General features: G+C 42.9%; 1 protein-coding gene across 1 annotated transcript in view; it reads right to left on the bottom strand.

The window, feature by feature from the left end:
* The window catches only part of GALNT5 (polypeptide N-acetylgalactosaminyltransferase 5), a 38298-nt gene extending 13026 nt beyond the window's left edge, over positions 1 to 25272 (bottom strand). Inside the window, exons 1-7 of the mRNA XM_074967370.1 lie at positions 23404 to 25272; positions 11146 to 11312; positions 8169 to 8288; positions 6622 to 6757; positions 6114 to 6233; positions 4361 to 4478; positions 2797 to 3120 (exon numbers count right to left, since the gene is read on the bottom strand). Coding sequence (XP_074823471.1) covers positions 2797 to 3120; positions 4361 to 4478; positions 6114 to 6233; positions 6622 to 6757; positions 8169 to 8288; positions 11146 to 11312; positions 23404 to 24914 — 2496 coding nt within the window. The 5' untranslated portion in view covers positions 24915 to 25272. The remainder of the gene's footprint in view (positions 1 to 2796; positions 3121 to 4360; positions 4479 to 6113; positions 6234 to 6621; positions 6758 to 8168; positions 8289 to 11145; positions 11313 to 23403) is intronic.
* Between the last annotated feature and the right edge of the window lie 1876 nt (positions 25273 to 27148).

The following is a 27148-nucleotide window of genomic DNA, read 5'->3' as shown; positions in this document are numbered from 1 at the left end:
GCCCTTGATCCAGTCAGGGAAAGGGTATATTGGTACTTACGGTAATACAGGAGTCAGCAGCAGTTGTGTACATATCGACACTTTGGAAAGAAGGAATTTCAGTTGTAACTTAGCCAAAAGGTTTATGATTATCTTTTTAAACTTTTGCATCAGATTGGGGGAAAAAAGAATGAGTAACAAAACATTGTCTATCAGGGAATAGCTAGTTAGAAAGTGCAGATGCAAATGAGAATTTTTTTTAAGTGTCTAAATATTTTCTCTTTCCAGATGTTCCTTTGTTTTTGTTGTGGTACAGGTGGCCTCACGTCTCTCAGGTGTCTTGTATCTCTTCATTCTGCCTCTTTTTTGCTCTGTTTTCTCTACAATTGTCATTACACCAGGGAGTCATCATCATGATACCTTGTTAGCATGACCTTCTGGAGAAGTTATGGCTTGCACTAAGCTTTTTTGTACTGTTGTTTGAATGACCAGACGAGTGCATTCTAAGGGCATTTATGCGTTCTGAAGTTTATATTAGAACACTGCTTACTGAATTCTGCCAGGTACCAAATGCCCTCAGTTCACACACCAGGAAGTCAATGGAACAATACTGATTTATAACAGATGAGGAGTTGGCCTAACTGAGATATATTTATTGTACTTTAAGATAATCATGGCAATATTTGAAAATTATAGCTGGTTGAGCTAAAAATGTAGCTGCTTTCCTCCCTTTTTAGATTACTGAACCTTTTATGAACTAATCCTGATTTCTGTAAGTAAGTCTGCTGTTCATAAAATATTTTCCAAGTAGCTTTGATGAATATTCTTCATCCTACCGGTAGCTTCTGAATGGTTATTTCAGTAATCAGTACTTGTTGTTTGTGGTGTGCAGCTGCTCATCTAAGCAACAAGGTATTGTTTCTGTCCGATGACTGGATGTTTTTAAACAGGAAAATAACAAATAACCAACTTTTGTAGTTTTCAGGTGAATAGTTATTTGTCTTAAAATATATGAAACTTTTGGAATTTATGAACACAATGCTCAGTGATCATTCATAAATCACATGACTTCACAAATCACAGTAACACAAATTTAGCCCTTTTAATTCACAAAACTATTCCCCAATATTTTTACTATTTGATCAGCTGTATTGGAAAATATGGTTCACATTGCAGCTAAAGTAAAGCAACCTCAGCCCAGCTTCACTGACTCCCTGGGGTAGAAAAATATCTGGGAGTTTATAGCCAGCAGAGCAGCTCTTTAGCACCCCGGCACTGCCCGTGGTCTGGGAGGCATGTCTGAGGTGTGCAGAGTATGGCCATGTCTGCTTCTGGCTGCTGGAATAGCCTAGAAGATAAATCAAAGCTGTAATGGGGGAGGGGCTGAACTGCCCCACAGCCAGCATTAGTGCCAACAGGCGTAACACTACTTATGCTCCTGCCCTTAGCAGGCACCGCACAAGCACAGCTGAGGATCTGACCGATTACTTTCAGGAGTACTACTCTCGTTAAAACTAGAAAGACTTTCAGAAGCTGACAGAACTACATATGGTAACAAAGTGCCTTACTTTTTGACCTGGGATCACTGTCACTTGTTCTTAACATTCAGATTTTTTTAATGAAGTAGCATGTCCATGATGCCTCAGGGGGGACTATTTTATGCCCCTGTATTTTTAGAAATGTTTCCAACAGCCCTGAACTTTGGTGAGGAAATATGGACCAAGATCAAAATCTACATTTTTGCTACACACACACACGTAAACATAAAGAGATGCTGAATATGTGAATTAGCACACTGTAAAAATGAGACTCATATGACATTGAAGTTCACAGGATGGTGTGAATATAACACCAGTGGAAGTTAAAGGGAAGTAAATTCAGAGAATACACACAACCTGATCCTGCTACATTCCTTACACAACCACAACTTCCACTAAAATCAATGGGAATTTGGGGTAGGTAGGGAACGCAGGACTGAACCCAAAATATTTCTGAAAAAGTATTCTGTCCACTATACATTTGTTGCATTTGTAGAAGTACTGGAGACTGGGTTTTAGCTGCACTTTAATATGTGATATGACTATGTTTGGGAGGATACTTCTACTCTTTTTGTTTGAAAATAGAAATGAGGCTGTTTTTATTGTAGAAGAGAAAAAATAGATTTCTAGTGCACTCTAGTGGTGTCAGGCTCTCAGTACAAAACAATCATTGTTCATGTACTATATCGATTCCATGAATAAATTATTGAAGCCCTAAAAATCCTGGAGATCACAGATAATATATCTCTGCGTCTACCATATCCGTCTGTAGCCACAAGATTTCTGAAATATAAACTCCAAAAATGAGGTAAATTGCTCAGATGTTTCACTATTATCTTGACTGCTATGGGGTAATTTATCATGTCAGTTATCACTGAAGAGGCTTGTTAATGTAAAATTTTGTCTTTGGCGGGGGGAAAAGAGAAGTGCAAAAAAGATGGAATCTTCATTCTCAGAAATGTCACCCAATAGAAAATGCAAAGAGAAGCACAGAAATACCAACCAATGGGCCACATCTTCAGATTTGTCGCCTGTCATAGAGCAAAGAGAATTCCTACAACATAATGAAACCACTTTGTCCTAAACCATGATCTCCAGTCAAGGTGAAATTCACCATGGCTGAGGGACACCATATGAGGCCCTCTGCACCCCTAGGAGTCACTGAGCTTGTGTGTCACAGGCCAACCATAGAAAGTAAGTTTAAATGAAGAGTGGCTGGTTAACACAGATATGTAAACATGCATTTGTGGTGTAATTTGCCCTTGTAAAGTTCACATACCAGCCCACTGGCTTTAACAAGAGGAGCTTCCAGGTCTGGGTAGATGTTCTCCAGATACCACTTGAAGTTTTTACACTTAAGCTTCTTCCGCAGTTCTATTTGTTGAGTCAAGTCTCCAACATCCAGGTTTTTCTGGATTAAGTGGTAACCATGTCCATAGAACAATTCTTTGTACTCATCTAACCAGACCTCTGCAACACGCGCCAAATTCCGCTCCACTGTTTTTATCCGGTCTTTAGGGAAGGAGTACGGGTTGTCATTCCTGAAAATATGTCCAACTCTGGAGCATGGGATGATCTCAATTTCTCCTCCACACATCCAGACCTGTCAAACAGAGTTTGATTAGATAAAAATATTGGTAAATGGTACCTTCTGGTATACAATGGATCTGATTTTTGAGAAGTGGCTTCAATTTTTGTAGGCACAATTTTGTGGGTGTAACCTGCACTTGTGTGTCGGTACAAATGAAGAGAGCCCAATGGGAAATGGTCTGTGTTGGGTGCACTGTGGAGCAGTATTACTCTAGGGGGAATCCTCTCAATCGGGTACAATCCCTTCAGAGCTCCCCAGCACACAGGGGGGCCACACCCACTCCACCATCCATTAGGGAGAGGACCAGCGTATGCCTATCTCACCAACTTCTAGGCTGGTGTGGAGGAGGCACGCAGCCAAAGCCCTGCCTCTTCCTGACCCATTTAGAGAGGTTTGCCTAGCAGAGACTGTAGCTGGTGTATCTGGTCCCTGTTCTGGGATGAAAATGAAGGTGTCTTGGGCCTGCTTTGTCTCTGTATAACATCTGAGTATCTCTGCAATTCAAATACTTACATGCCTTAATGATAGTGTTTGCATGAGCAGTTAATTGGTGGTATATGATAAATGCTTCTTGGGCTGATAAACCAGGAATTGAACCAGGGACCTCCCAAGATAAAATTGTGAACTGCTACAGCTTGAGCTGAAGAGCTGGCTGACTGTGACAGCTCCTTTCCTTTGGGGGTCAGCACAGAAGGGGGTCTGTAACACGCTCACCCATGAGTTATAGATGGAATTATTTTCAGGGAAAAAACTGTGGCCACAAAAATGGAGGTCAGGGAGAGGTCTTGTTAAAAATCAAGTCAAATGTAATATTCACACAGATTAACTTGAAAATACTGATAAACAATCCTCCAAGCATTGCTGAGTTGAACAATAATTCTACAGCTGGCTTATATTAGCAAAAAATCATAAATAAATGACGAGCATAGCTTGTGGCCCATGTTCCAGGCCAAAAGAAGTAATTTCCACAATAATCTTTGGAAAGGGGAGGAGAGCCTCGGGTTTCAAAGTTGTTCCCTTTTGCAACACACTGTACTTTTGACACTGGTGAATGCAAGAGTTACTGTTCAATCAAGAGGGTTCAAAGTTCATCTTTAACCACTAGTAGAGGCCCTGATTCAGCAAAGCACTGAAGAATATGAATTGGGGCCTAAATGAGATTCAGAGATAATAGCATTTAAAGGCTACGAGGATTCAAATTGACAGAAAGAAACATTCAGTAACATTATTACTACTTAGGAAAGCAGCATACCTTGAATGAAATCTCCATATTTTCACCTCCCCAAACATCCAGTCCAGGATCATATGTTCCAAGTTCAAAAAAATACTTCTTATCAATAGAAAATAATCCACCTGCCATTACGGGACACCTACGAATGAACCACAGATTTTACATTGGTACTCTGTGGGACAATAAAAATGTACCTGCCACAGCACCCCTACACAGGAATAGCCTGGAAATCATGGACTCCCAGCTGTCCTGTGACAGGTGCTAAGTGTAACACCCTATGTTAATTTTCACTTCCAGAAATGGAAACTAAAAGACACTAGATAGTTAATGAATAGAGAGCAAACAGATCAGTTTGAAGAAATGGAGAGACCCATTGGATATGAAAATAAGCAAAACTACACTGTTTAAAATCTGAAGTTAACCAAGTGGCAGTGAGAGCATCATGTGTGTTACCTTGCTGCAGACGGGCAAGCACGCTAACAAAATGGATACTAATGTTTAAAAAGCATGTGATGGAAAGTAAACATGAGGCAAAGCTTTGGTTAGAAGAAAGTACAGTACACTTTGGCAAAGTGGCTGAACAGAACCTGAAAATTTTAATGAACCACTAAGGTAATTTTCTGATATCAGTTTTGTATGTCTGTCTGTCTGTCCAGGTTGGTGCCAGAGGAACTGAAATATCATCTTGGGTTCAAATTATAGATTAAATTTCTAGAGGGTGTTTTTCCTATTAGAGACTAGAGGCCAACTGCTTTAATCAGTGGTGCAAAGTAGAGTCATGAGATAAGTAGCAAGGTAATACAAAAAGAATGGAGATAAACCGAAAAGGCCACCATACAGATTCTCATCCTGTGTAAACAACATTGTATAGGAGAGACAGTCACTAGAAAGATAGAAGGAATCGGAGACAAAGACCACTTACTCCGTACGGTACCTCCTAAAACAGTCTGGGCTGGATACTCCACATCACCCATTTAGTTCTGAACACAGTGAAGGGGGATGAGGTGTAGCAACCAGTTATGACTCTCTGATCCTGCACTGTCCAGCTCACAAGTCAGAGCTGCTGGGAGCTGATCTAGTCTATTTGCTGGTGTGAGGTCCCTCTGTGTCCTTATGCTAGTGGGGGATTGGGTAGAGTGGAGGTCCATTCTACCATGCCCCTCATCACCTCTTAGTCCACTCTGCTGCAGTCCTGATTCATCGCCTCCCTCCTCCTACACCAAAGGAAAAGTGAGTGGCACAAAGTGGACTTTGCTGGCTGAGGAATCCCACCCCCTAACTTCAAGTGCTGACAACAAACGCAACATGATTTATGGTGGATAGGTGCAAAGTCAGTCCAGTTCTTTTGATCTTAAGTGCACTTAATTGCAAAAGCTTGTGTGGCTTCTGACCTAAAGGGACCATTTGCTGCTGCAGTGTGATTGTTCTAGTACATGACCTTTATCTCTGGCTATGCCAGTGCTGGAATCCCTTGCCTGTTATATTGAAGCCCTTGAGGCCATGCAGTGTCCAGCAAAATATTTACGGCTCCTGGGATTTTGAGCAATGCCTGCTGTGCTCTCTGTGACTCAGATCGCCACACATCAGGTGGCGCAACTTCCTACACAACTTAATTGCACAGATTTTTCTGGATATTGGCCTTTCTGTGCCCATTTATGTAAAAGGGGAACTTTTGGCCCGTAAAAGGGGAACTTTTGGCCCCCAAAAGACTAGCTGTTTGAAGCTCTGATGAAAGAGCATTTCTGCTCACAAAGTGTTAATTTTATACTCTTACCTTATTATATCTGTTTCCTTGATTTTATCTTTCTCAATGACCTCTGGAGGAATCTGCCTCCATCCAAAATTCATTGGCCAGGTAAAAATCCCACGCTGAAAGTTATCCACTGTCATGTAACTAAATACAGAAAAAGAAAGCTATAATATCAAGTTTTTAAGCAGACTCATAATCAAAAGGAATAAGTGAAAATGAAATTGTCTATATAATTAAAGCAAAAATCTCAAAGATTTCTTCATGTAGTTTCTTTGAGCACTAAACATTCATGACCTACCAAACAGTAAATGCAAACTGTGGTAACTGAGGTAGCTGTATGTATTTTAATATTTGTTCGTGTACATTTTTTCTTTATTCTTTGAGTGAAATAATTTGTGAAAAGTAATTAGCAGGTTAAGTAGCTTGTCTTCCCATAATTTAATATTTTTGATACTTGTGATTTGTAAGTGTTTTTTGTGAAAGCTGCTTGTATTATGATCTGGAAATACAATATGGCATACAATGAAATTACCTCATGTCCTTGTCACTGATTACTTCAATAACTGGGCACGCTACTTTCTTTCTATTTAAACGGACTCTTTCCAGAAGTGGTTCCAACCATCCTACATTACATTCCACATGAGAATCTAAGAATGTCAATACATCACCTAGAGGCAGAACCAAGAGGGGATTATTTCATTTCTGAGAATGAAATACGTTCAGTAAAGTCCACATCCAGCAACTACTGCCCCTAACAATAATACTCTACTCCTATGAACCCACCTAGGAAGAGCCCAAGTAGGGGCCCCATTCTGAACACATTTTGACCTCAATTATGATTTCCAGACAAGTTTTGCAAAGAGTGTTTGCCTGTTCACAAAATGCCACGTTCTGGCCAGCCCTGGTACAGGTGCATAAGCAGGTGGGGAATGTGTGCCAGGGAGGTAGCCAGAATTCAAGGGAAGGACGTGGTCCCTACTCTCTCCTAAAACCCTTGTAGATGCCAATCATCTGAGGTGAGTGGTAAGGGACAAAGAGGTGGCTGGAATATGCTCCATCTCTTAACTGGCAGACAGAACTGGTCAGGTGCAGAAAGTGGAGCAAACTCCCCCTGCTGCTTTAGTGAGTGCTTCCCAGAAGCCTCTAGGAGGAATTCTTGCTAAGTGAGGTGCCATTTCTCCTGTGGGTTCCAACTGCAACATGTCCCCTCCACGCTTCCTCCAGAGTGGGTATGAGCACTGGGACAGAATCTTGAACTCAAAGTGCACCTCCTAGTGGAGAAGGCAAAACTAGAATATAAGTCTGGAAAGGGGCAATCTTCCCTAACTCAATGCACAATGTAAGGGGGAAAATGCTTCCTGGGCAAAGTGGAAGAAAAGGTAGGACCATGACCCCAAACACACCTTCCCTTCAAACAGCCTCAGAAAAACATACACCCCTTTCTGCTTACCATCCAAACAAGTTCCCAGCCAACAAAACAATGAAAGCAAGCTTAAGACATACCAGACAAAATTGGCTGTTAGTAGAAAATTCAATATATGACATCATTGGTGCAGGGCAATGCAAACATTTTAATGACAAAATAATATGGGTCTATGAGCATCAAGAACTGAGGCAAGGAAAAGACATATATTCTGCAAAAAGGATGTTAGAATTTCTAAAATACAGAGCCTCACAGTAACTCACTACAGCTGAAAGGAGCCAGCTTCTCAGCTGCTCAGTAAAATTGTTGTTTTACATCACAAATCCTTCTCAAATCCTTTATCTTATTACTGTCTAATTTAAAATCAGCTGGTTACTGAGAGCTGGTAGAGAAAAAAGTCAAATTTATCCTGCAAATGTTGCCTTTATTTTCCAAATATGTGATGGGCTGAGTAGTACAATAAAGCAAGCTGCTCAAATACTGGCAAAATTCTTTGCCAAACAATGACAAAACTTGCCAAATAATATTGAGCTTTCTCTAATATTAGTTCAAGGTGCTATGATATACAGCACAGTAATAAAGGGTACCATTTTTGTAGTATAAATCTCCTATTCAGACAAGCCCAAAATGGCAAATAAGAATAACTCTCCTCTTACCTTTAGCAATCTCTGCCCCTGCTAGTCTGGCTCGTATTAAACCATGTCTTTCTTTGAGGTGAAGGAGCTGAACCTTTGGAAACTGTGACATGTATTTGTCCAAGCTGTCCTTGAGGTATTCTAAACAGGAGAGAAATTAGCAAATTCTTATAAATGATTGGCTTGTCTTTTTAAAGCCATAACAAAGCAGTGAAAAAAGTTCCCTCTCACTAAGTTTTAAACCGTCTATGAAACACACTAGTTTTTTTTCACTTGGAGACATTCCCTTTGACTTAAATGAGCATTGGATTAGGCCCGTTAGCAGCACTGGTTCCTCCCTCCCCAAACTATTTGGAAGCCTCTCTGTATGAATCATGTGTTTGTGCTCTATGGAGGTTTGGAACACTGCCAACTGGAAGGGACAGGGAAAAAATATATGTATGCTATGGATGAGATTTTCGAAAGCTCTCAGCATTAGCCAAACTCTGCTCCTATGCAGGTGAATGCAGGTAAAACTCTCATTAATGTCAATGACAGCAGAATTAGGCTATTGCTACTCAGTTTGAAAATCCCAGCCTGTGTGACGCTGGTCCCCTGCCAACCTCTGGCGTTCCCCATTGAAGCTTATACTTAACATTTCCTTTAGAACTTATAAAACCAGAATTTTCTCCTTTAAAACACCATAATTCCCATTAAAAAACTGGCTCTCAAGTTGGTTTTCATAGAGTGACTGTTTTTTTGCTGTGCTTTGCAAATTTTCTGTTAAATTCCAACAGCTAATATTAATTGCTACAGTTAAACAATCCATCTGGTCTTAAATTGAGTGAGGAATGCAGCATTGCTTGTCATTATTTCTCACGTGGCACTTTATATTTGTTTGACTTTGTTGTGGGAGTGGGTTTTATTGTACAAAATGCTCAGAATAAAATGTGAGAAAGAAAGATGCATGAGTTAGTAGCAATCCCAGGCGTGTGTGGGTTAAATATATTGGGCCAGATCTTTGCCTGAGTAAAGACAGAGTGAAATCTGAGAGAGAGAGAGAGCTTCAGTGAGAGTTTCTACAGTGGAGTTTGACACCTTCTTCTGAAGCATCTAGAGCTGGCCACTGTTGCAGACTAGGTATTGCACTAGATTGACCACTGAACTAATTCACTGTGGCAATTCCTGTTTATATAAGTTTGCCTGAGACAGAGCCGTAGGATTTGGCTCCTGAATTTTACATGTCCTTTTTTGCTTTTCCAAAGGAAACAACTGTTTACATTTCAAAAGCCAACTCAAAATCTTGGCTTGAGTTTTTTAAACTTTGTGGACACACTAGAAGTTCTGCTTTTTCTGCCACTCCTAGAAATACAATACCACATAAAACAGTTCTCATTACTTTACCGCTGCCCGTGACATTTCTATTGCAAGATGCTCCGTATTTTCATTATGCCACTGGCTGGTTAGTCCATACAAAGGAAAGTGCAAAAGTTAAGGGAAGTTTGCTAGAAAATAGTGTACAAATCTATCTATTTGCCAAAAAAATGCACGTCTATAACATTTATCTACTGAATTAAGTCCTTTCCGTCTCATCCTCCTTATGTCAGTTCTCTCTTTTTAGATTTTAAACTCTTTGGGACGGGGATCCTGTCTTTGTTTGTACAGCACCTAGCACAATTGGGCCCTGATCTGGATTTGGTACAGGGCTTGCCATGAGGAGCTAACAATCTAAGAATTATCCCATTGTTCAATTATTCAAAGCTGAACTCTGTTGTGGAGCATTGAGAACCAAAGTATTAAAAAGCAGAGACTCAGTGGCATTGCAATTACTATGATTGTGCATGTAACTTGACTGTACATAAGTGCCTATTTAGATCAGAGGTGGACAAACTATGGCCACCAGCCGGGAAGGCTAGCCGCCAGCCCCTCCCTGCTGTCTCCCCTCCCCTGCAGCCTCAGCTTGCTGCGCCGCCAGTGCTCTGGCCGCTGCTCCTGCCAGGTAGTGTGGCTGGCTCTGGCCGGGCGGCGGGGCTGCGAGCTCCTGCTGCTTTGAGCAGCATGATGCGGGGGGGGGATTAGATAAGGGGCAGGGGGTCCTGGGGTACAGTCAGGGGACAGGGAGCAGGGGGTGGAGGTTCTGGGGGGGGTGATCAGGGGACAGGGGGCGGTTGGATAGGCGCAGGAGTCCCGGGGGGGGGCCTGTCAAGGGGTGGCAGCATGGATAGGGGTCGGGGCAGTCAGGGGACAGGGAGCAGGGGGGTTTGGTAGAGAATGGGATCCCGGGGGGTGGTTAGGGGCGGGGGATCCCAGGAGGGGGTGGTCAGGGGACACTGGATGCGTCAGGGGTTCTGAGGGGGGCAGGGAGGGGACGGATAGGGGGCAGGGGCCAGGCTGTTTGGGGAGGCACAGCCCTCCCTACCCAGCCCTCCATACAGTTTTGCAACCCCGATGTGGCCCTCGGGCCAAAAAGTTTGCCCACCCCTGATTTAGATGCTTTCATACTGCACAATAGCTTAAGAGATGAAGAACAGTACTGTATCTAGCTGAGATTCCAGGGCCACTGAAGTAGGCCAAATATAATTGAATTTGGCCAGGACTCTATGATTATCACTCCAACTGTCATGAAAGTGTTTTAGTATCTTGGGTCGGGGCGCTTATTTTACATCTCCTGTGAAAGATGGAGCCTCAAGCAACACAGTATTTGCAACACTGTGGGGCATTGGTTTCATATTCATTCAGAAGGAAGCATGCCATCTCCTGATTCGTCATATAATCCACTCTACTTCTTCGAAGTCTCTTATCCAAGCAGTACATTGGCCTCATCCTGGCTGGGGGAATCCATTCAAACTATGATTACAGCACAAGGTGGCATAGCTTCATGATTAAAACATGGGGGCAAGTTGAAATTAATGAAGCAATTATATTTCTTCTCCTATACAGAATTTAAATACAGAGAAGCAATTTGCTCTTTAGCCCTGGGACACATTCATTTCCTGAATTTAAAGGAAGCTTCACCTACCTTTTGTGCTGAAGTCATCCACCAGAATAATCTCTTTAATCAGGTGAGGAGGAGATCGATTGAGGACACTGTGAACGGAGCGTAGAAGAGTGGACCACACTTCATCCACAAAACACATGATAACCGTGGTAGTCGGAAGGTCATCGTGCACCAGTTGTTCTGAACACCTAAAATGTCGTCAATACAAATGAACAGCATCCAGCAGGTGATGTTTTTAATGTACACGAGGCCAGAGGATTTAAACTTCTGTAAGTTTTGGTAAAACTTTGAAAGGCTGCTTGTTTTATGTTTAGCTTGGAGATTTATAAGGTGGGTCGGTGGGGTGGATTGAAGTATTCTGAATAATAAAGATATAACACCAATAAGGAAATTCCAGTGATACAAAGATGAGTGTTCAGGTGCATTGAATGATTTTTATAAGATATATATATACACAGCTACTTGTAGTGGGGGCAGTCTCAGCAGAGAGGCCAAGGATATCCCCTCTCTCACTCGCATGCATGCACACTCACTCACAGTCCTACTTCGTACCCACCTACAGAGTGCTATGCCTGTAGTAACACCTCACAGAGGCTGCATCTACTGCAAAGTAGCCACTGTTCAATTATCTCATTTTCACTAACACACATCCTCTAAGGCCCTGATCCCCCAAATAAGCAGATACATAGTTTTGTTCATGGGACTGTTCCTATTGACTGCAATTGACTTCTCTTGTGAGCAAAGTTTCATATGTGCTTACGGGTTTTGCAGGATCAGGGCCTAAGAACAAGAATAATGTACTCATTATTACAGTGTTTGTTCCTAATGTTCTCTATTGCTCATGGTATTCTGTAGCTCATGCTGCCCTGTTTCTGGCATGTTTTTGTCTTATAGCTCAAGCTGCTGGCATGCCTTCATTTCTCTCTTGCTGTGTCTCTCCCCAGAGCACAGTCCCCAGCTGCTCATAAAGAAATGCAGTCTACAGCCTGAACTGGTATCACCACTTTTCTGTTTAAGGAACTGCTGCCTGGTCAGAACAAGCAGGGAGGGCGCAGCGTTCTTGCTGTTTCTCCCGAGCGTCAGTTTCTTGGCACTTGCACAATGCTGTACTGAACTGGAAGCGGAGAAAGACTGAGAGAAATTCTGAGGATTCACAGAGCCTCTGAATTCCTTGTTTCAGAGTAGCAGCCGTGTTAGTCTGTATTTGCAAAAAGAAAAGGAGTACTAGTGGCACCTTAGGGACTAACCAATTTATTTGAGCATTGAGTAGTGATAATCAAGGTGGGCTATTTCCAGCAGTTGACAAGAACGTCTGAGGAATGGTGGGGGGTAGTGATTATCACTACAAAAGGTTCTCCCCCCTCTCCCCTGCTCTCCTGCTGGTAATAGCTCACCTTAAATGATCACTCTCCTTACAGTGTGTATGGTAACACCCATTGTTTCATGTTCTCTGTGTATATAAATCTCCCCACTGTATTTTCCACTGAATGCATCTGATGAAGTGAGCTGTAGCTCACAAAAGCTTATGCTCAAATAAATTTTAGTCTCTAAGGTGCCACAAGTACTCCTTTTCTTTTTTCTGAATTCCTTAATATACCAAACTGCATGTAAATCAGCTGTATAGGAAAAAAAATCCAATGGTACATGTAATGGTACAGGGAAATAATCACTTCCAAAAAGGACTGTTCATAGTACAGTAACAATACACAAAACATGCAGATGCAGAAGAAAACTTACCCAACGTAACTGTTTTGAATGGACCAAAATGAATTAATCTTGAGGGCGCAAGGGGGTGGGATGATATTACAATATACGTAACCTCACATCAATGCAATTAAATCTGTACACACATAACACACACAAAACTGTCTTTGAGGTTCCATTTCTCAAACAATCTCAGAATCTCAAACCATCAAGCATTTGCTGTCTTTTGTCAAAATATGTAGGCCTTTCCTTTTCACCTGAACTTCCTCCCCCGCCAGCTCAGCCTGTGAATGCTGAATGCTCATCAACAGACTCCATCCAGAGGGTCTGAATGTAGCCTACTCGCCTAGCAAACAGGGAAAGATGAAAATCAGCAGATTTGAGGGAGTGATAAAATTTCTCCGATTTCTATGAATTTGTCATCTTATTCCATTACAGTCAAAATGTGATGGCTGGGTCAAGTCTGGGTCTTCAGTGCTTGAACAAAAGGTCGATGAGCAGCTTTTCTCATCTTCCATTTGCAATTCAACTAGTGCTTTGATATGTGCCTTAAGGGGACATTCACTCCCTAAGCTCTGGTATCTTCAAGTGGATCTTGAGGAGTACAGAGTATTTTACTGACAAACTCCTCTTCCCAGAATTATATTATTTTTTGCCTAGAATACCTTAGCATTATTGGGGCTTGCTTGCTCTCTATTGATAAAGTGTAGCCTGACAAAGGTTTGATCTGTTTTCCTCCAGGGTAGGCCTCTTACATGTAGGACGAGCAACTAACCCACCTGCTAATTGAGAATACTACAGGAATAATGCTTTTCTTGGGGAACATAAAATAAAGAGCACCATTTGTTTTTATACTTTCCCTTTAAAAACAAGCAGGCACCAGAGCACTGTATGCCAAAATAATTTTGAAAAGTCATATTTTTTCTTATATTTGGAAATATAAGGCATCAAATTATACTTTTATTGGCTCAGATACGGCTCACATATCTGCATATCTCAGAGAGAAAGTGAAGTGTGGACCATAAAAAAGAAGTATTTGCAGAGCCTATCTGTATCTCGCTAATTGCAAGTGCAGTTTTGATTTCTTTTCTGGCACTGGCTTTACAAAAAATCCAGATCAGCCCCTCTAGCATTCCTTTAAGTATATCTTTCCTCCCCCTTTTTTGCACGAGAATGATTTTGTAATAGACTTACAGGGGGTTCATCTTAGGACACCAGTCATCACTGGATCAGCCAGAAGGAAATATTGATATTTGCTATGTTTTAGTTGGAAACCATCAACACATTGGCCCATGGCAATGACACAGCTTGCTGCAGTGTAGGAGGTTTTGGATTGGAAGTGAGTTCAGGACTCTCAAACTGGAAAACACTTAGTGAATGTACCACAGGAGAGGCATTTATCACAGGGCGAGAAGAGAGAATTTGCAATCCTTCTCTGCTCTTAAAAAACTTTTGTGGGCGCCCCATCATCTCAGGCATTGGCACCCTGACAGCGGGATTGTCTGGCTATGTAGACTCCCTCCTCAGGCCCTACGCTACCAGCACTCCCAGCTACCTTCGAGACACCACTGACTTCCTGAGGAAACTACAATCCATCGGTGATCTTCCTGATAACGCCATCCTGGCCACTATGGATGTAGAAGCGCTCTACACCAACATTCCACACAAAGATGGACTACAAGCCGTCAAGAACACTATCCCTGATAATGTCACGGCTAACCTGGTGGCTGAACTTTGTGACTTTGTCCTTACCCATAACTATTTTACATTTGGGGACAATGTATACCTTCAGATCAGCGGCACTGCTATGGGTACCCGCATGGCCCCACAGTATGCCAACATTTTTATGGCTGATTTAGAACAACGCTTCCTCAGCTCTCGTCCCCTAATGCCCCTACTCTACTTGCGCTATATTGATGACATCTTCATCATCTGGACCCATGGAAAAGAAGCCCTTGAGGAATTCCACCATGATTTCAACAATTTCCATCCCACCATCAACCTCAGCCTGGTCCAGTCCACACAAGAGATCCACTTCCTGGACACTACAGTGCTAATAAACAATGGTCACATAAACACCACCTTATACCGGAAACCTACTGACTGCTATTCCTACCTACATGTCTCCAGCTTTCACCCAGACCACAGCACACGATCCATCGTCTACAGCCAAGCTCTGCGATACAACCGCATTTGCTCCAACCCCTCAGACAGAGACAAACACCTACAAGATCTTTATCAAGCATTCTTACAACTACAATACGCACCTGTGGAAGTGAAGAAACAGATTGATAAAGCCAGAAGAGTTCCGAGAAGTCACCTACTACAGGACAGGCCTAACAAAGAAAATAACAGAACACCACTAGCCGTCACCTTCAGCCCCCAACTAAAACCCCTCCAACGCATTATTAAGGATCTACAACCTATCCTGAAGGATGACCCATCACTCTCACAAATCTTGGGAGACAGGCCAGTTCTTGCCTACAGACACCCCCCCAACCTGAAGCAAATACTCACCAGCAACCACATACCACACAACAGAACCACTAACCCAGGAACCTAACCTTGCAACAAAGCCCGTTGCCAACTGTGCCCACATATCTATTCAGGGGACACCATCACAGGGCCTAATAACATCAGCCACACTATCAGAGGCTCGTTCACCTGCACATCCACCAATGTAATATATGCCATCATGTGCCAGCAATGCCCCTCTGCCATGTACATTGATCAAACTGGACAGTCTCTACGTAAAAGAATAAATGGACACAAATCAGATGTCAAGAATTATAATATTCATAAACCAGTCGGAGAACACTTCAATCTCTCTGGTCACGTGATTACAGACATGAAAGTTGCTATATTACAACAAAAAAACTTCAAATCCAGACTCCAGCGAGAAACTGTTGAATTGGAATTCATTTGCAAATTGGATACAATTAACTTAGGCTTGAATAGAGACTGGGAGTAGATGTGTGATTACACAAAGTAAAACTATTTCCCCATGTTTATTTCCCCCCCCCCCCCCGACGTTCTTGTTAAACCCTGGATTTGTGCTGGAAATGGCCCAACTTGATTATCATACACATTGTAAGGAGAGTGATCACTTTAGATAAGCTATTACCAGCAGGAGAGTGGGGTGGGGGGAGGTATTTTTTCATGCTTTGTGTGTATATAAAAAGATCTTCTACACTTTCCACAGTATGCATCCGATAAAGTGAGCTGTAGCTCACGAAAGCTTATGCTCAAATAAATTAGTTAGTCTCTAAGGTGCCACAAGTACTCCTTTTCTTTTTGCGAATACAGACTAACACGGCTGTTACTCTGAAATGTGACATGTATGATTTTGTTGGTGACCTCAGCGGAGGCAGAAGGTAGACGCTGAGAGTGAAAGCTTTCACTATAAAGAGAGGGATTTAAGGGGCAAAAAAGTAGCCCTACAATGAAGACACAAGCAAGACTCAATGGACTGAGGATGGTGGTAATAGGAGAGTAACATATAAAAAGGAATATTGAATCCATGTTTAAACTACTCAATTTTATTATCACTAGTCCAGATCTCTGGGTCTTCTTCTAACCTCTGAGGGAGCACAAAGCATCTAGAAAGTAGTGGGGGATTCCTCTAGCAAAGATGAATCTGTGGATGATGCAACAGCTCCTAAGGACTTAAAGTAGCCCTTAGGCGCAACCTTAAATTAAGGAATGGCACCAGTGTCTCTTTTTTCTTGCCTCAAGGAAAAGGGATAAGTTCCCTGTGCAGGGACCGCTGGGTCCATTGTTCCTTCTATTGATACACATTTAAAGAAGCTTAATTTTCAAAATTTCCCTCAGCTAGTGTATGCATACATGACAACTAAATGAAAGGAGCCAAATGATGTTGCTTAAAGGTGGGACTTTCAAAAGTGCTCAGCGTTGGCCTGACTCTGCTTTCCTTGAAGTCAGCTCACCATTGACTTAGATAGCAACAGAGAGAAGCCAACTGTGAACACTTTTGAACAACTCACCTTAAATGACATTGTAAATCAACATGGCTCCAAGGTCTGACACCCTAGTAATAAGTCTCTGCATTTCCATGAGGGTGACCTGCGTCTGCTTCCTAGCTCGGGGTAACATTTTCTAAAGTGTCTAAGTGAGTTAGAAGCCTAAGGCCTGGTCTACACTACAGGGTTAGGTCGAATTTAGCCGTGTTAGGTCAATTTAAAAATGACTGCATCCACACAACCAACCCCGTTCCATAAACCTAAAGGGCTCTTAAAATCAACTGCTGTACTCCTCCCCGATGAGGATATAGCGCTAAAATTGACCTTGCTTGATCGAATTTGGGGTAGTGCAGATGCAAATCAACGGTATTGGCCTCCAGGAGCTATCCCAGAGTGCTCCATTGTGACTGCTCTGGACAGCACTTTCAACTCCGATGCACTAGCCAGGTACATAGGAAAAGCCCTGGGAACTTTTGAATTTAATTTCCTGTTTGGTCAGTGTGGCGAACTCAGCAGCACTCAACAGCACAGGTGACGATGCAGTCCCCTCGAATCATAGAGCGTAGAATGTTTCTACGCTCCGCCTATCATCTCTGTCCCTGAGGTTATCGCAGATCAGAAGGCGAAAAAAAAGCACTCGCGATGACATGTTTTCCAAGCTCATGCAGTCCTCCCGCACTGACAGGGCACAGCTTAATGCACGGAGGCATTCAGTGGCAGAGGCCGGAAACGAATTAAGTGAGCGCAACGAGTGGGGGCAGGACGCGATGCTGAGGCTAATGGGGGAGCAAACAGACATGATGAAGTGTCTGTTGCGGGAGCAAATGTACATGATGAAGCATCTGTTGGAGCAGCAGGAAAGCCAACAAGAGCACAGACCCCCGCTGCATCCACTGTATAACTGCCTACCCTCCTCCCCATGTTCCATAGCCTCCTCACCCAAAGAACACGGAGGGAGAGGCCACTCCACTCCAGAGGATGGCCCAAGCAACAGAAGGCTGTCGTTCAAACAGTTTGATTTTTAGTGTGGCTACAATAAGCAATGTGGCCTTGTCCTTCCCTCCTCCCCCACCCCACCCGGGCTACCTTGTCTGTTATCTCATTTTTTTAATTAATAAAGAATGCATGGTTTCAAAACAATAGTTAGTTTATTTCGAAGGGCGCAGGGTGGTTGGCTTACAGGGAATTAAAATCAACAAAGGGGGCGGGTTTGCATCAAGGAGAAACACACACAAGTGTCACACCGAAGCCTGGCCAATCATGAAACTGGTTTTCAAAGCCTCTCTGATGTGCAGCGTGCCTTGCTGTGCTCTTCTAATCGCCCTCGTGTCTGGCTGCTCAAAATCGGACGCTAGGCAATTTGCCTTAACCTTCCACCCTGCCATAAATGTCTTCCCCTTACTCTCACAGATCTTTTTGAGCACACAGCAAGCAGCAATAACAATGGGAATGTTGGTTGCGCTGAGGTCTGACCTAGTCAGCAAACAGCGCCAGTGAGTTTTTAAACGTCCAAAGGCACATTCTACCACCATTCTGCACTTGCTCAGACTATAGTTGAAATGCTCCTTACTACTGTCCAGGCTTCATGAGCCATGGGAACAAGGGGTAGGCTGGGGTAGATGCGACCGTGCAGTGCTGCCGGCTGGGAGAGCAGCCTGAGGCAGAAGCCTCCAGCTCGCATGATATTCCAGGCAGGACTGAATCTCCATGAGACAAAACTTAAAGAAGAGAATGACCTGGAGTCTCTGGCTCCCATTCGGTGCTCTAAGAGGAGAATAGCCATGTCTGTCGAGGCACCCCTGATTGACCTCACTGAGGTCTGCCAGGAGCACCTAGGAGACGTATGACGGCTATCGGTCCTACTGCACTGTTTGCCGCGAAGGCAAGGAGCTGCTGCTGTGTAGCAATGCAGTACTGCGTCTGCCAGCAGCGCCCAGGAGACGTATGGTGACGGTGAGCTGAGCGGGCTCCATGCTCGCCATAGTATGGCGTCTGCACGGGTAACCCAGGAAAAAAGGCGCGAAACGATTGTCTGCCGTTGCTTTCACAGAGGAAGGGAGGGGGGGGGGCCTGATGACATGTACCCAAAACCACCCGTGACAATGTTTTTGCCCCATCAGGCATTGGGAGCTTAACCCAGTATTCCAATGGGCAGCAGAGACTGTGGGAACTGTGGGATAGCTACCCACAGTGCACTGCTCTGTAAGTCGATGCTAGCCACGGTAGTGAGAACACACTCCACCAACTTAATGCGCTTAGCGTGGACATACGCAATCGACTGTATAAAATCGGTTTCTAAAAATTGACTTCTATAAAATCGACCTAATTTCGTTGTGTAGACATACCCTAAGACTCACTGAAAGTCAGTAGGCTCTCGCAGCCTAAGTCACTTGGGCACTTCTGAAAATGTTACCTCAGTTCTCTTGATTCATGAGTTTGAGAGTACAATGGAGTCAGAGCATACAATTCACACTGACAAAAGAGTGTCTAGTGACACCTCCAGATGATTAAAGACTGTTGGTGCCCTAAAATGTCGTCTTTTGCTGCTAGAATGGTGGCTGAGATGCATGACTTTGCTAGCATGTATACCTGGTTGCCAAGATGCAGAGTGGAATGTAGGAAATGATGCTCTTCTACCAAGCGAGGTTGTTTTGGGTTGGGCATGCTCAGGATCAAATCCAGGTTAATGACAAAGCCCACGTAAATAGCTGTGCACAGAGGGACTACAATGGTAGTTAGGGGAAGGGGATTGGAATCCTACCCACCAAGTTCAGAGAAGATGGAGACCAGTTATGCAGTCCTTCCATGACCCCTGTGTACAGTAGCATCCATTGTCTGCTAGCCAACTCCCACAAATGGGTTTTGTCCAGTACTTCATTTGCAAATCCACTGGCCATCCCACTGTGTGTATTCCAGATCTCTCTTTGCATGGATTCTTGGGATCTTTCCCATTCCTGTGCTGGTCCTACTATACTTGGGGCCTCCAGTGTACTTCTGCACCTGGGTGGATTTGGTCCTCAGTGAGTTTTTATTTTTATTGTGTTAAGGGCTAGAAAAACAAAAGTCACTGATGGAACAAGTTCCTAAAGCCTACCTGGTTACTGGGGTTCAGTTCATTAGCTTAGTACTGAGGAATGGCTTAAAAGGGAAGCTGAGGTGTAAATGGGAAAGATTAGGAGATCTCAGAGAAATTTTATCAAACAGATTCTCGAATACATTCATTGCACTGTGAGCTGGTTGAAAACTGGGCATGCAGTATTGCTTCCTTGTCAATGGACAGTGAGCAAAGAATTTGGATTGGTTCTGGCTGATGTGGATTGAAAAAAAGGCATCCACTTAAGTGGTTATGGATTTGTAATTAGCAACTGGCCTATCCCAGTTGGTACACACTTTTGCGCTTGGTTGCATCTTCTTTTTCCACCCAAATTATTATCCCAACATCAGACACCACTGGTTAAAAAGCATTGCAGAGTATGTTGATGGGAAATTTTAACTTAGGAACCACATACTCCATGAGTTAAACACAGAGGAAATCTTTGCTCTCTAGAAATGGAAAAAGCTACCAGCAAAATATTCCAGCCAACTTTCCATGTAGCCAAGTATGGTTTTTGTTATCTTTTCAGATACCATACTAAGCTGTAATATCAGATGGGCAGTTTGCCTAGGTGCTACGTTGCCTACAACACTCCCATGTTTGGCCATGGTGTTTTCTGTGATAACAAGGTAGATGCCCATTTTCTAGCCTTACCGGGAGCTCTGACTCATCACCTAAGTATCTTACAGGTCTATAAAATACCTGTTACATGCACTGATACTACTGGAAGGAGAATATCCTGATTTTGGTCTCTGTGGGTCTTTTGTTTCCTTCAGGTGACACTTCACAATTATTTCAAGACAAAACTTTGTTCTATGAAACATGAGTGTTGCCTCTTTGCTCTTTATGTTTGCCTCATATCACTTGTAGTTTCCCTGCCTTGCTGTGCTTCATAGAATACAGAGTGAAAAACAATCGTAGTTTTTTCCGATGTCTCATCACTTCAAAGGTACGTTAGCATTGTAGCAATTTACCTTTGATCATGGAGCCAACTTCAGAAGTGATGTGTAAAGTGCTGTAAGTAGCACTCGGGAGGAGTAGTGAATCCTGCTATAAATGCATGCAACTGCTACTGAAATCAGTGAGCACATGAAGTTGCAGCAGGCTAGAGCTCAGGGAGTCTAAATGTAATGCAGTTTTACTTCTGGGGGAATTCTGCACCTAAAATTTTACACCAAAAAGTTAAAAATTCTGTGCACAATATTTTAAAATTCTGCAAAATTCTTCATATTTTATTTGTCAAAATAACACAATATAATCATGCCAGTTTCAATTATTTTGGTAATTTATTTCAGAATACCTTTTAGCAAGTATATCTGTAACAATACAGAAAACAAAAAAGATTCAGGAAATGCTTTTTGACAAATAGATTCCTTACGAGGCATATTAATACGGGACTTTGTATTGTAGTTTAAATGAATTATTACTCAGAAACATATTTCCTGCACCCCTCAGAAGCAGTGCAAAGGTTTAGGGGAGTCGGGGTAATGAAGGAGCTGAGGGAGAGGGAAGTAATTGCTGGGAAGGAGCCTGGGAGTGAACCTGGGGTCTTGGGAGTCTTGGGAGTGGGGCAGAGAAGGGGTCTTGGGAGTGGGGCAGAGAAGTATAGCACAGGTTTTTTTGGGGGGAGGGAGGGATTGTTAGGGAGTTGGGGAGCCTCCCTCATGTAGACCCTGGCTGACCCCTACCCTCTCCCAATCAGTCAGGCACATCTGTCCTGTCCCCGTGTATCCCTGCACCCCCATTCAGCCAGGCATATATGCACATGTCCCCATGTGGCCGTGTACCCCACTTCCCTCTGTCCCTATGTATCCCTGTACCCTCACTCAGCCAAGCATAGCTGTCCCTGTCCCCATGTGGCCCTGTATCCCCACACGCATTCATCCCCAGGCTCAATATTGTCACCCAACTAGCTCCTGTGCCCCTGCCCCAGTCCGTCCCCCTGCTAGCCCTTCTGAACCCCAGTATGTGTGACCCCTCCAGCAGCCCTGTGGGCAGGGAATTGTGAGGAAAGCAGCCTTTGCCCCCTCCCTCTCTACAGCGGGCTGCTCCAGCCTATGAGCCAGCAGCCCTCTCTTCTGGTGCTCATCAGCCCCGGTGGGCAGAAGGTATAATTGCAGCTTCCCTTCGCCTCACCGTCAGAATCAATTATTCCTCAGGGGGGAAAAATCTGCAAAGAATGTTAATTCTCCACTTGTGCAGCGGCACAGAATTCCCCCAGGAGAATAAAAGGTAATGTACAATAACCAAGAGATTAGGAGAGAAGGTTGCAGTGAGAAAAGCAGCTAATAGGGAGATGTAAAAAAGTATGCAGCAGATTAAATTCAGTCCCCAACTGTAACTTGCACCTTCTTCCAGGTCCTCTATGTGTACATTACAGTTCACTAAGTCAGAGTCCCTTAGACTCAATTAGACTCTATCAAACCTACTGACCAGCAAAGTAACTTACACATCACCTCTGTATTTGGACCATGGACTTTTGCATCTGGAGCACAAAAATGAAATTTACAGGAGCATCTGCAAATTTCAAGGAAATGTTCGGTTTCACTGCCAACAATTTTAAAAACAAAAATCTACATTTTCGCACTGTGCAGGCATTTTAAACCTGAAATGCACAAACTTCTGTCTTTCAGAACTGCCCTTGGCTATAACCAAGAAAGTGAGCGCCAAGGGGTCCTTCACTAGACTAAGGGTGCCACTCAGTGGTCATTTAGATTAATCCTAGGCAAGGGTGCATTACCTAGTGGATATCTCAAACAATATGTCAAGTAGAGTATGCACACTGCTATTTAATAATCCTACTAGTTTAGCACTTACATATTAGTTTTCATCTTCAAAGCATAGTAGACATATCAGCCAACTAATCCTTACAAGGCACTTGTAATAGCTGAGTATAAAATATTACCTCCATCATATATGTTGGGAAACTGAGGAAATAAAAAGATCAGACAGGGAGGCAATATCAGAACAAGGATGAGCCCTCATGAGCTACCAGTTACCAGTCCTGTGCTTAGACGAATTATGTGACAGAATTCACTTGGGAATCAAACATCCATATGCCACATGTATTTGATTTTGCTTATGATGCCCTTAAATGCTGGATATTACACCAGATAAACTGGGTAAAATGTTCCAATGTGCTCAAGTCCTATTTTTAAAAGTGACTTAAGCAGAGTGAAAAGTTAACAGGATTTATGTTTCTATGTGCCTAAGTCTCTTTTAAAAATAGGATAGAGGCTCCTAACTCCCTTAGGTGCCTCTGAAAATTTTCTCTACAGTGTGATTGGTCCATTAGCTGAAAAATATAGAGATTTTATTGATACTTTTCATGGGGCTAATAGTGCACTGCAGTTTTGAAAGAGCACTTGACTATTTGAAGTTATGGGACGTTTATATAAAAGTTAAAAGCATTCCAGAAAGCACATCATGATCAAATCCTTTTGATCAATACATAGTTCAAACTTGTCTAAGATAATTTATGCAGGGGGAAACAGATCTTACCCAGCAGGCCTTGTATCCTCAATGGCTCGGTCTACAGGGATCAAATCACTCAGATAGACATTGAAGTTTCCTTCCTTCCATCTACTTTTTGCTTCTTCTTGCTTATCATCAGGGACTGCAGCAGGATGCCCAAATTGACCGGGAGCTTTGGGATCTCTTGGGGAAAGTGTTACATCAATTGTTAAGACTTTGTGCATCCCAGTGTCCCTTGTAAAATGGACTGTATAGCTGCTTCGATTTATTTTCCTTAATTGCTCCTTATCAGCTAACCTGACATAAACTTTTGTTAGCTCTGGACCTTCAGTCAAAATTGCTTTCTTAGTTAGACCATTAAGCTCAGCAGTCTTGGTTACAGAGTTCACGTCAGGGGCATCCTCACTTTTGTTGCTAATAACTTGCTGTTCTTTTCTCATTTTCAATCTCATTGTAAAATTTCTTTTAGAATCAGCTACAAGATTCTGGGTTGCTGGGATGTTGATTTTTAACCCCTCTTTACTAATAATGACAAACTGATTTTCAGAGAAAGTTAGTTTCTTTTCATGAGCAGCTTTTGTTTCGTCTTCTTTTGGCAGCTTTCCCAGTCCTGTTAGCTTTGTGGACAATCCCTTTTTCTCAGCACTGTTTGCAGCAGCCAGTTTGCTGACAGGTACATCCAAACTCCTGTTTGCTTTGTGTTCGGTGCCATCTATTGCTTTCACCCCAATCCTGTTTTGCTTTATAGGAATGATTTGCCCAGGAATTGGCAAATCTGGTACTGGGGGTTTGTTCTGAGGTGCCTTGGGATTTGCCTCCGTTTGCAATTCCTGTTTTAATCGAGCCAAAGGGATTTTCTCTGTAATCCCAATTTTTAAATTGCCCTCAATACCCTTTGATGCCTTAGTTACAGGTTGGTTCTCTTTCTGTGCAACTTTGTTTCTTACAGTAGCTGTGCTGTGTGTTAATTTGACTACTGATCTCCCTGTTGCTGTAGCTAATGGGGTCTGCTGAAGCCTTTTGGGAACAGTTTGCTTTGTTCTCAGCAAGTCTGTGGAGTTTACAGCTTTTACATGCTTTTTTCTCTCTTTCTTTTCCATGGGAACAGAGGGATAGGGGCTCAGCAATTTCAGTGAGAATGTCCCAAATGGAACAATCATTTTCTTATAGGCCATGCTTCTCTTTTCTGTTGGTTTTGGTGTTCTTTTTTCATTCTGTTTGTCTATTTCATTTTCAGCCTCTACCATTTTCTCTTCTATATTTCTATATTTCTCCTTACTAAATCTCCCCCTTTCAAAGCCTTTCGGGGGAGGTTTTGGTTCCCTTCTGGAGCCTTCAGGGGTCTTCTCTAGGTTTCGCCAAACTTTGAACCTTTCCCTTTCCCTCCTGATCATCTCATCTTTCAGAACCTTGGTGTTGATCTCACTGAATGAAAGCTTGAGAGCTGCCATGTCAAAGATCAACCAAATGACAGAAGCAACAAATATAAACGCGAGAGCTCTCCCACTACCTCGGAAAAGCTTCCGGATCTTGTTCATCTTTAAAAGTTTGTTTGTCTTCTTTATTGCGCTTGCCCCCCTGGGCCTCTTACCTTAGCGAGCCAGCAGTCCCCGCTCCCTGGAACACGTCTGACTAGTGATCCAGGGGAAACCTCAGATCCTGCTGCCTGTCAGTCTTTGCCTGCGTGGCATTTTACAGCGGAGCATCTGCGTCTCCTCAGCTTTTCATGATTAATCCAGCAGCATTTCATTTAATCTACAGTAAACACAGGCGTTAGGTCACTGAAGAAACGACAAATACAAGTTCCACGTTATATTCCCATTGCTTTTCTTGTTTAACTATTATACATGTTGCCCCAAGAGAAGGGAAAGGTTGCAGATCAGATGTTTTTTCTCTCCACCCAGCTCTCATTCCTCCTGCTGTAACTCAACACCTCCTCACATAAGGAAACTACTTCAGTCCATTACCCAGAAAACTTTTTGTGCAGCTCTTACCTTCCGAGTTCTTCTGCATATTAACCATTTATACAGCAACCTATCCAGAGGCAATACTTTAGTTCCAGTTTCGTAACACTTTCTTAGAGTATTAAAAGTTAACCCTTCATTAATTCTTCTTGTCTAAGGTAATGTTAATACTGCACTGGCTGACCTTAAGTAAATAATAAATTAAAAGGACATTTTATCTCCAGTGTAACTCTAAATCAATGGATAAATATAGCTCAGTGTCTCATTTAGATAATGTAGCAAAAATTCAGCATCTGACCACTGTCTATCTTCATTAGGAATAGATAACAAAAGGATAATAATTAGAAGTACAGCTGCAGTGTTTTAGTGAGTATTTGTATTTCTCCTGCTTCACTACAGAAGGCAGATATACTTGAAGTAAATGGATTAGCTTAAAACTTGGAAACTGCTGTTCATATACTTGAATTGTGGGGTGTAGCAAGCTGCAGGGTGAAGAAAGCTGCTCTATATAGGGTCAAAGGAAGTGAAGGGCAAAAAAAATGGACATACACTTTCAGCAGAATGAGCCAAATTTTCCCTGTCCCTGCACAAACATGCAAATGGGGAAAACAAAGACAAAGGCTCTACAGCTTTCATACCACTGAAAACCCATCACAGTGTGGGGGAAAAGCTAGTGGTCGCTGAGGGGGCTGGGCATGTGTCCACTAACTTCAGACTGGTCAAGGATCCGTAGATCTCAGGACATCTATGCATTGTGCCTTCCTCTCCATGCTGTGTCCAATGCTGTCACTGTACCGCAGCATAGCTCACACCACAGCCAGGCTGCCACTAGCTTCCACCCTAGGACTGTACTCTCCCAGGCCCTTCAGCCAGACTAGGGGTGAGGGTAAAGTAGGAGGTGCAGTGCTGTGGTTTACACCAGCATTAACTTTCCGTTCTGAACAGCATAAATATTGGTGAATTCACTGCCAGGTTCCCAAGGAAGCAAGTCATGCAAAGAAGCTGCTCTGTAGGTCTACTCACCCTGGAGCCTATCCCGTAATATCCCAGGAACTCCCTACTCCACAGCGCTGTCCATTAACACCCGTATAGCACCATAAATGTACATTACACTTTATGGTGCAGAAGATGGATTCACTTCCCCAAAGAGCCTATGATCAAAGGCTCAATTCAGGAAAGCATCCGTGTAGATGAGGAAAAACACTGCTGCACATGCCGCATCAGAATCTAAATTAAAAAGAGAACAAAGGAGGAGATGACAACACCGGGAGAGGCAACTGTTCACCTTTTGTTGCTAGATTTGGCTAGATTTCACATATTTAGCACACATTTGCTCTTCTTTGCAGTACATATTAGAGGAGCGCATTTGGCTGTTTGTTCCTATTTCACAATACCAACATCAGTTACAGGGAGGCAACCTCACTGAAATCAATAGGGCTTAATGAGGTGGACTGAAAGCAGAATTTGTCCCTTGGAGTTCTGCGCCATGACAGGGTCTTGATTTGGTACAGTATAGTTCTCTAAGGAAAAAGCCGAAAGGAGCGGAGGAGCATTTAAAGTTCTTTAACTGTAGACATGGGAACATATGATTTAAAAATGGCTTTTTTAAACTTTTGCATGAACAAGGAATCCTAAATAAACAAGCCCTACCAAATTCACGGTCCATTTTGGTCTATTTCACGGTCATATGATTTAAATAATGGTAAATTCCATGATTTCAGTTATTTAAATCTGAAATGTCAGCGTGTTGTAATTGTAGGGATCCTGACCCAAAGGAGCTGCGGGGGGTGGTGTTCCACGGCGTTATT

The sequence above is a fragment of the Natator depressus genome, chromosome 11 (genome assembly GCF_965152275.1).
Source record: "Natator depressus isolate rNatDep1 chromosome 11, rNatDep2.hap1, whole genome shotgun sequence".
NCBI lineage: Eukaryota > Metazoa > Chordata > Testudines > Cheloniidae > Natator > Natator depressus.
This window is presented reverse-complemented; position numbering and strand designations above follow the sequence as displayed.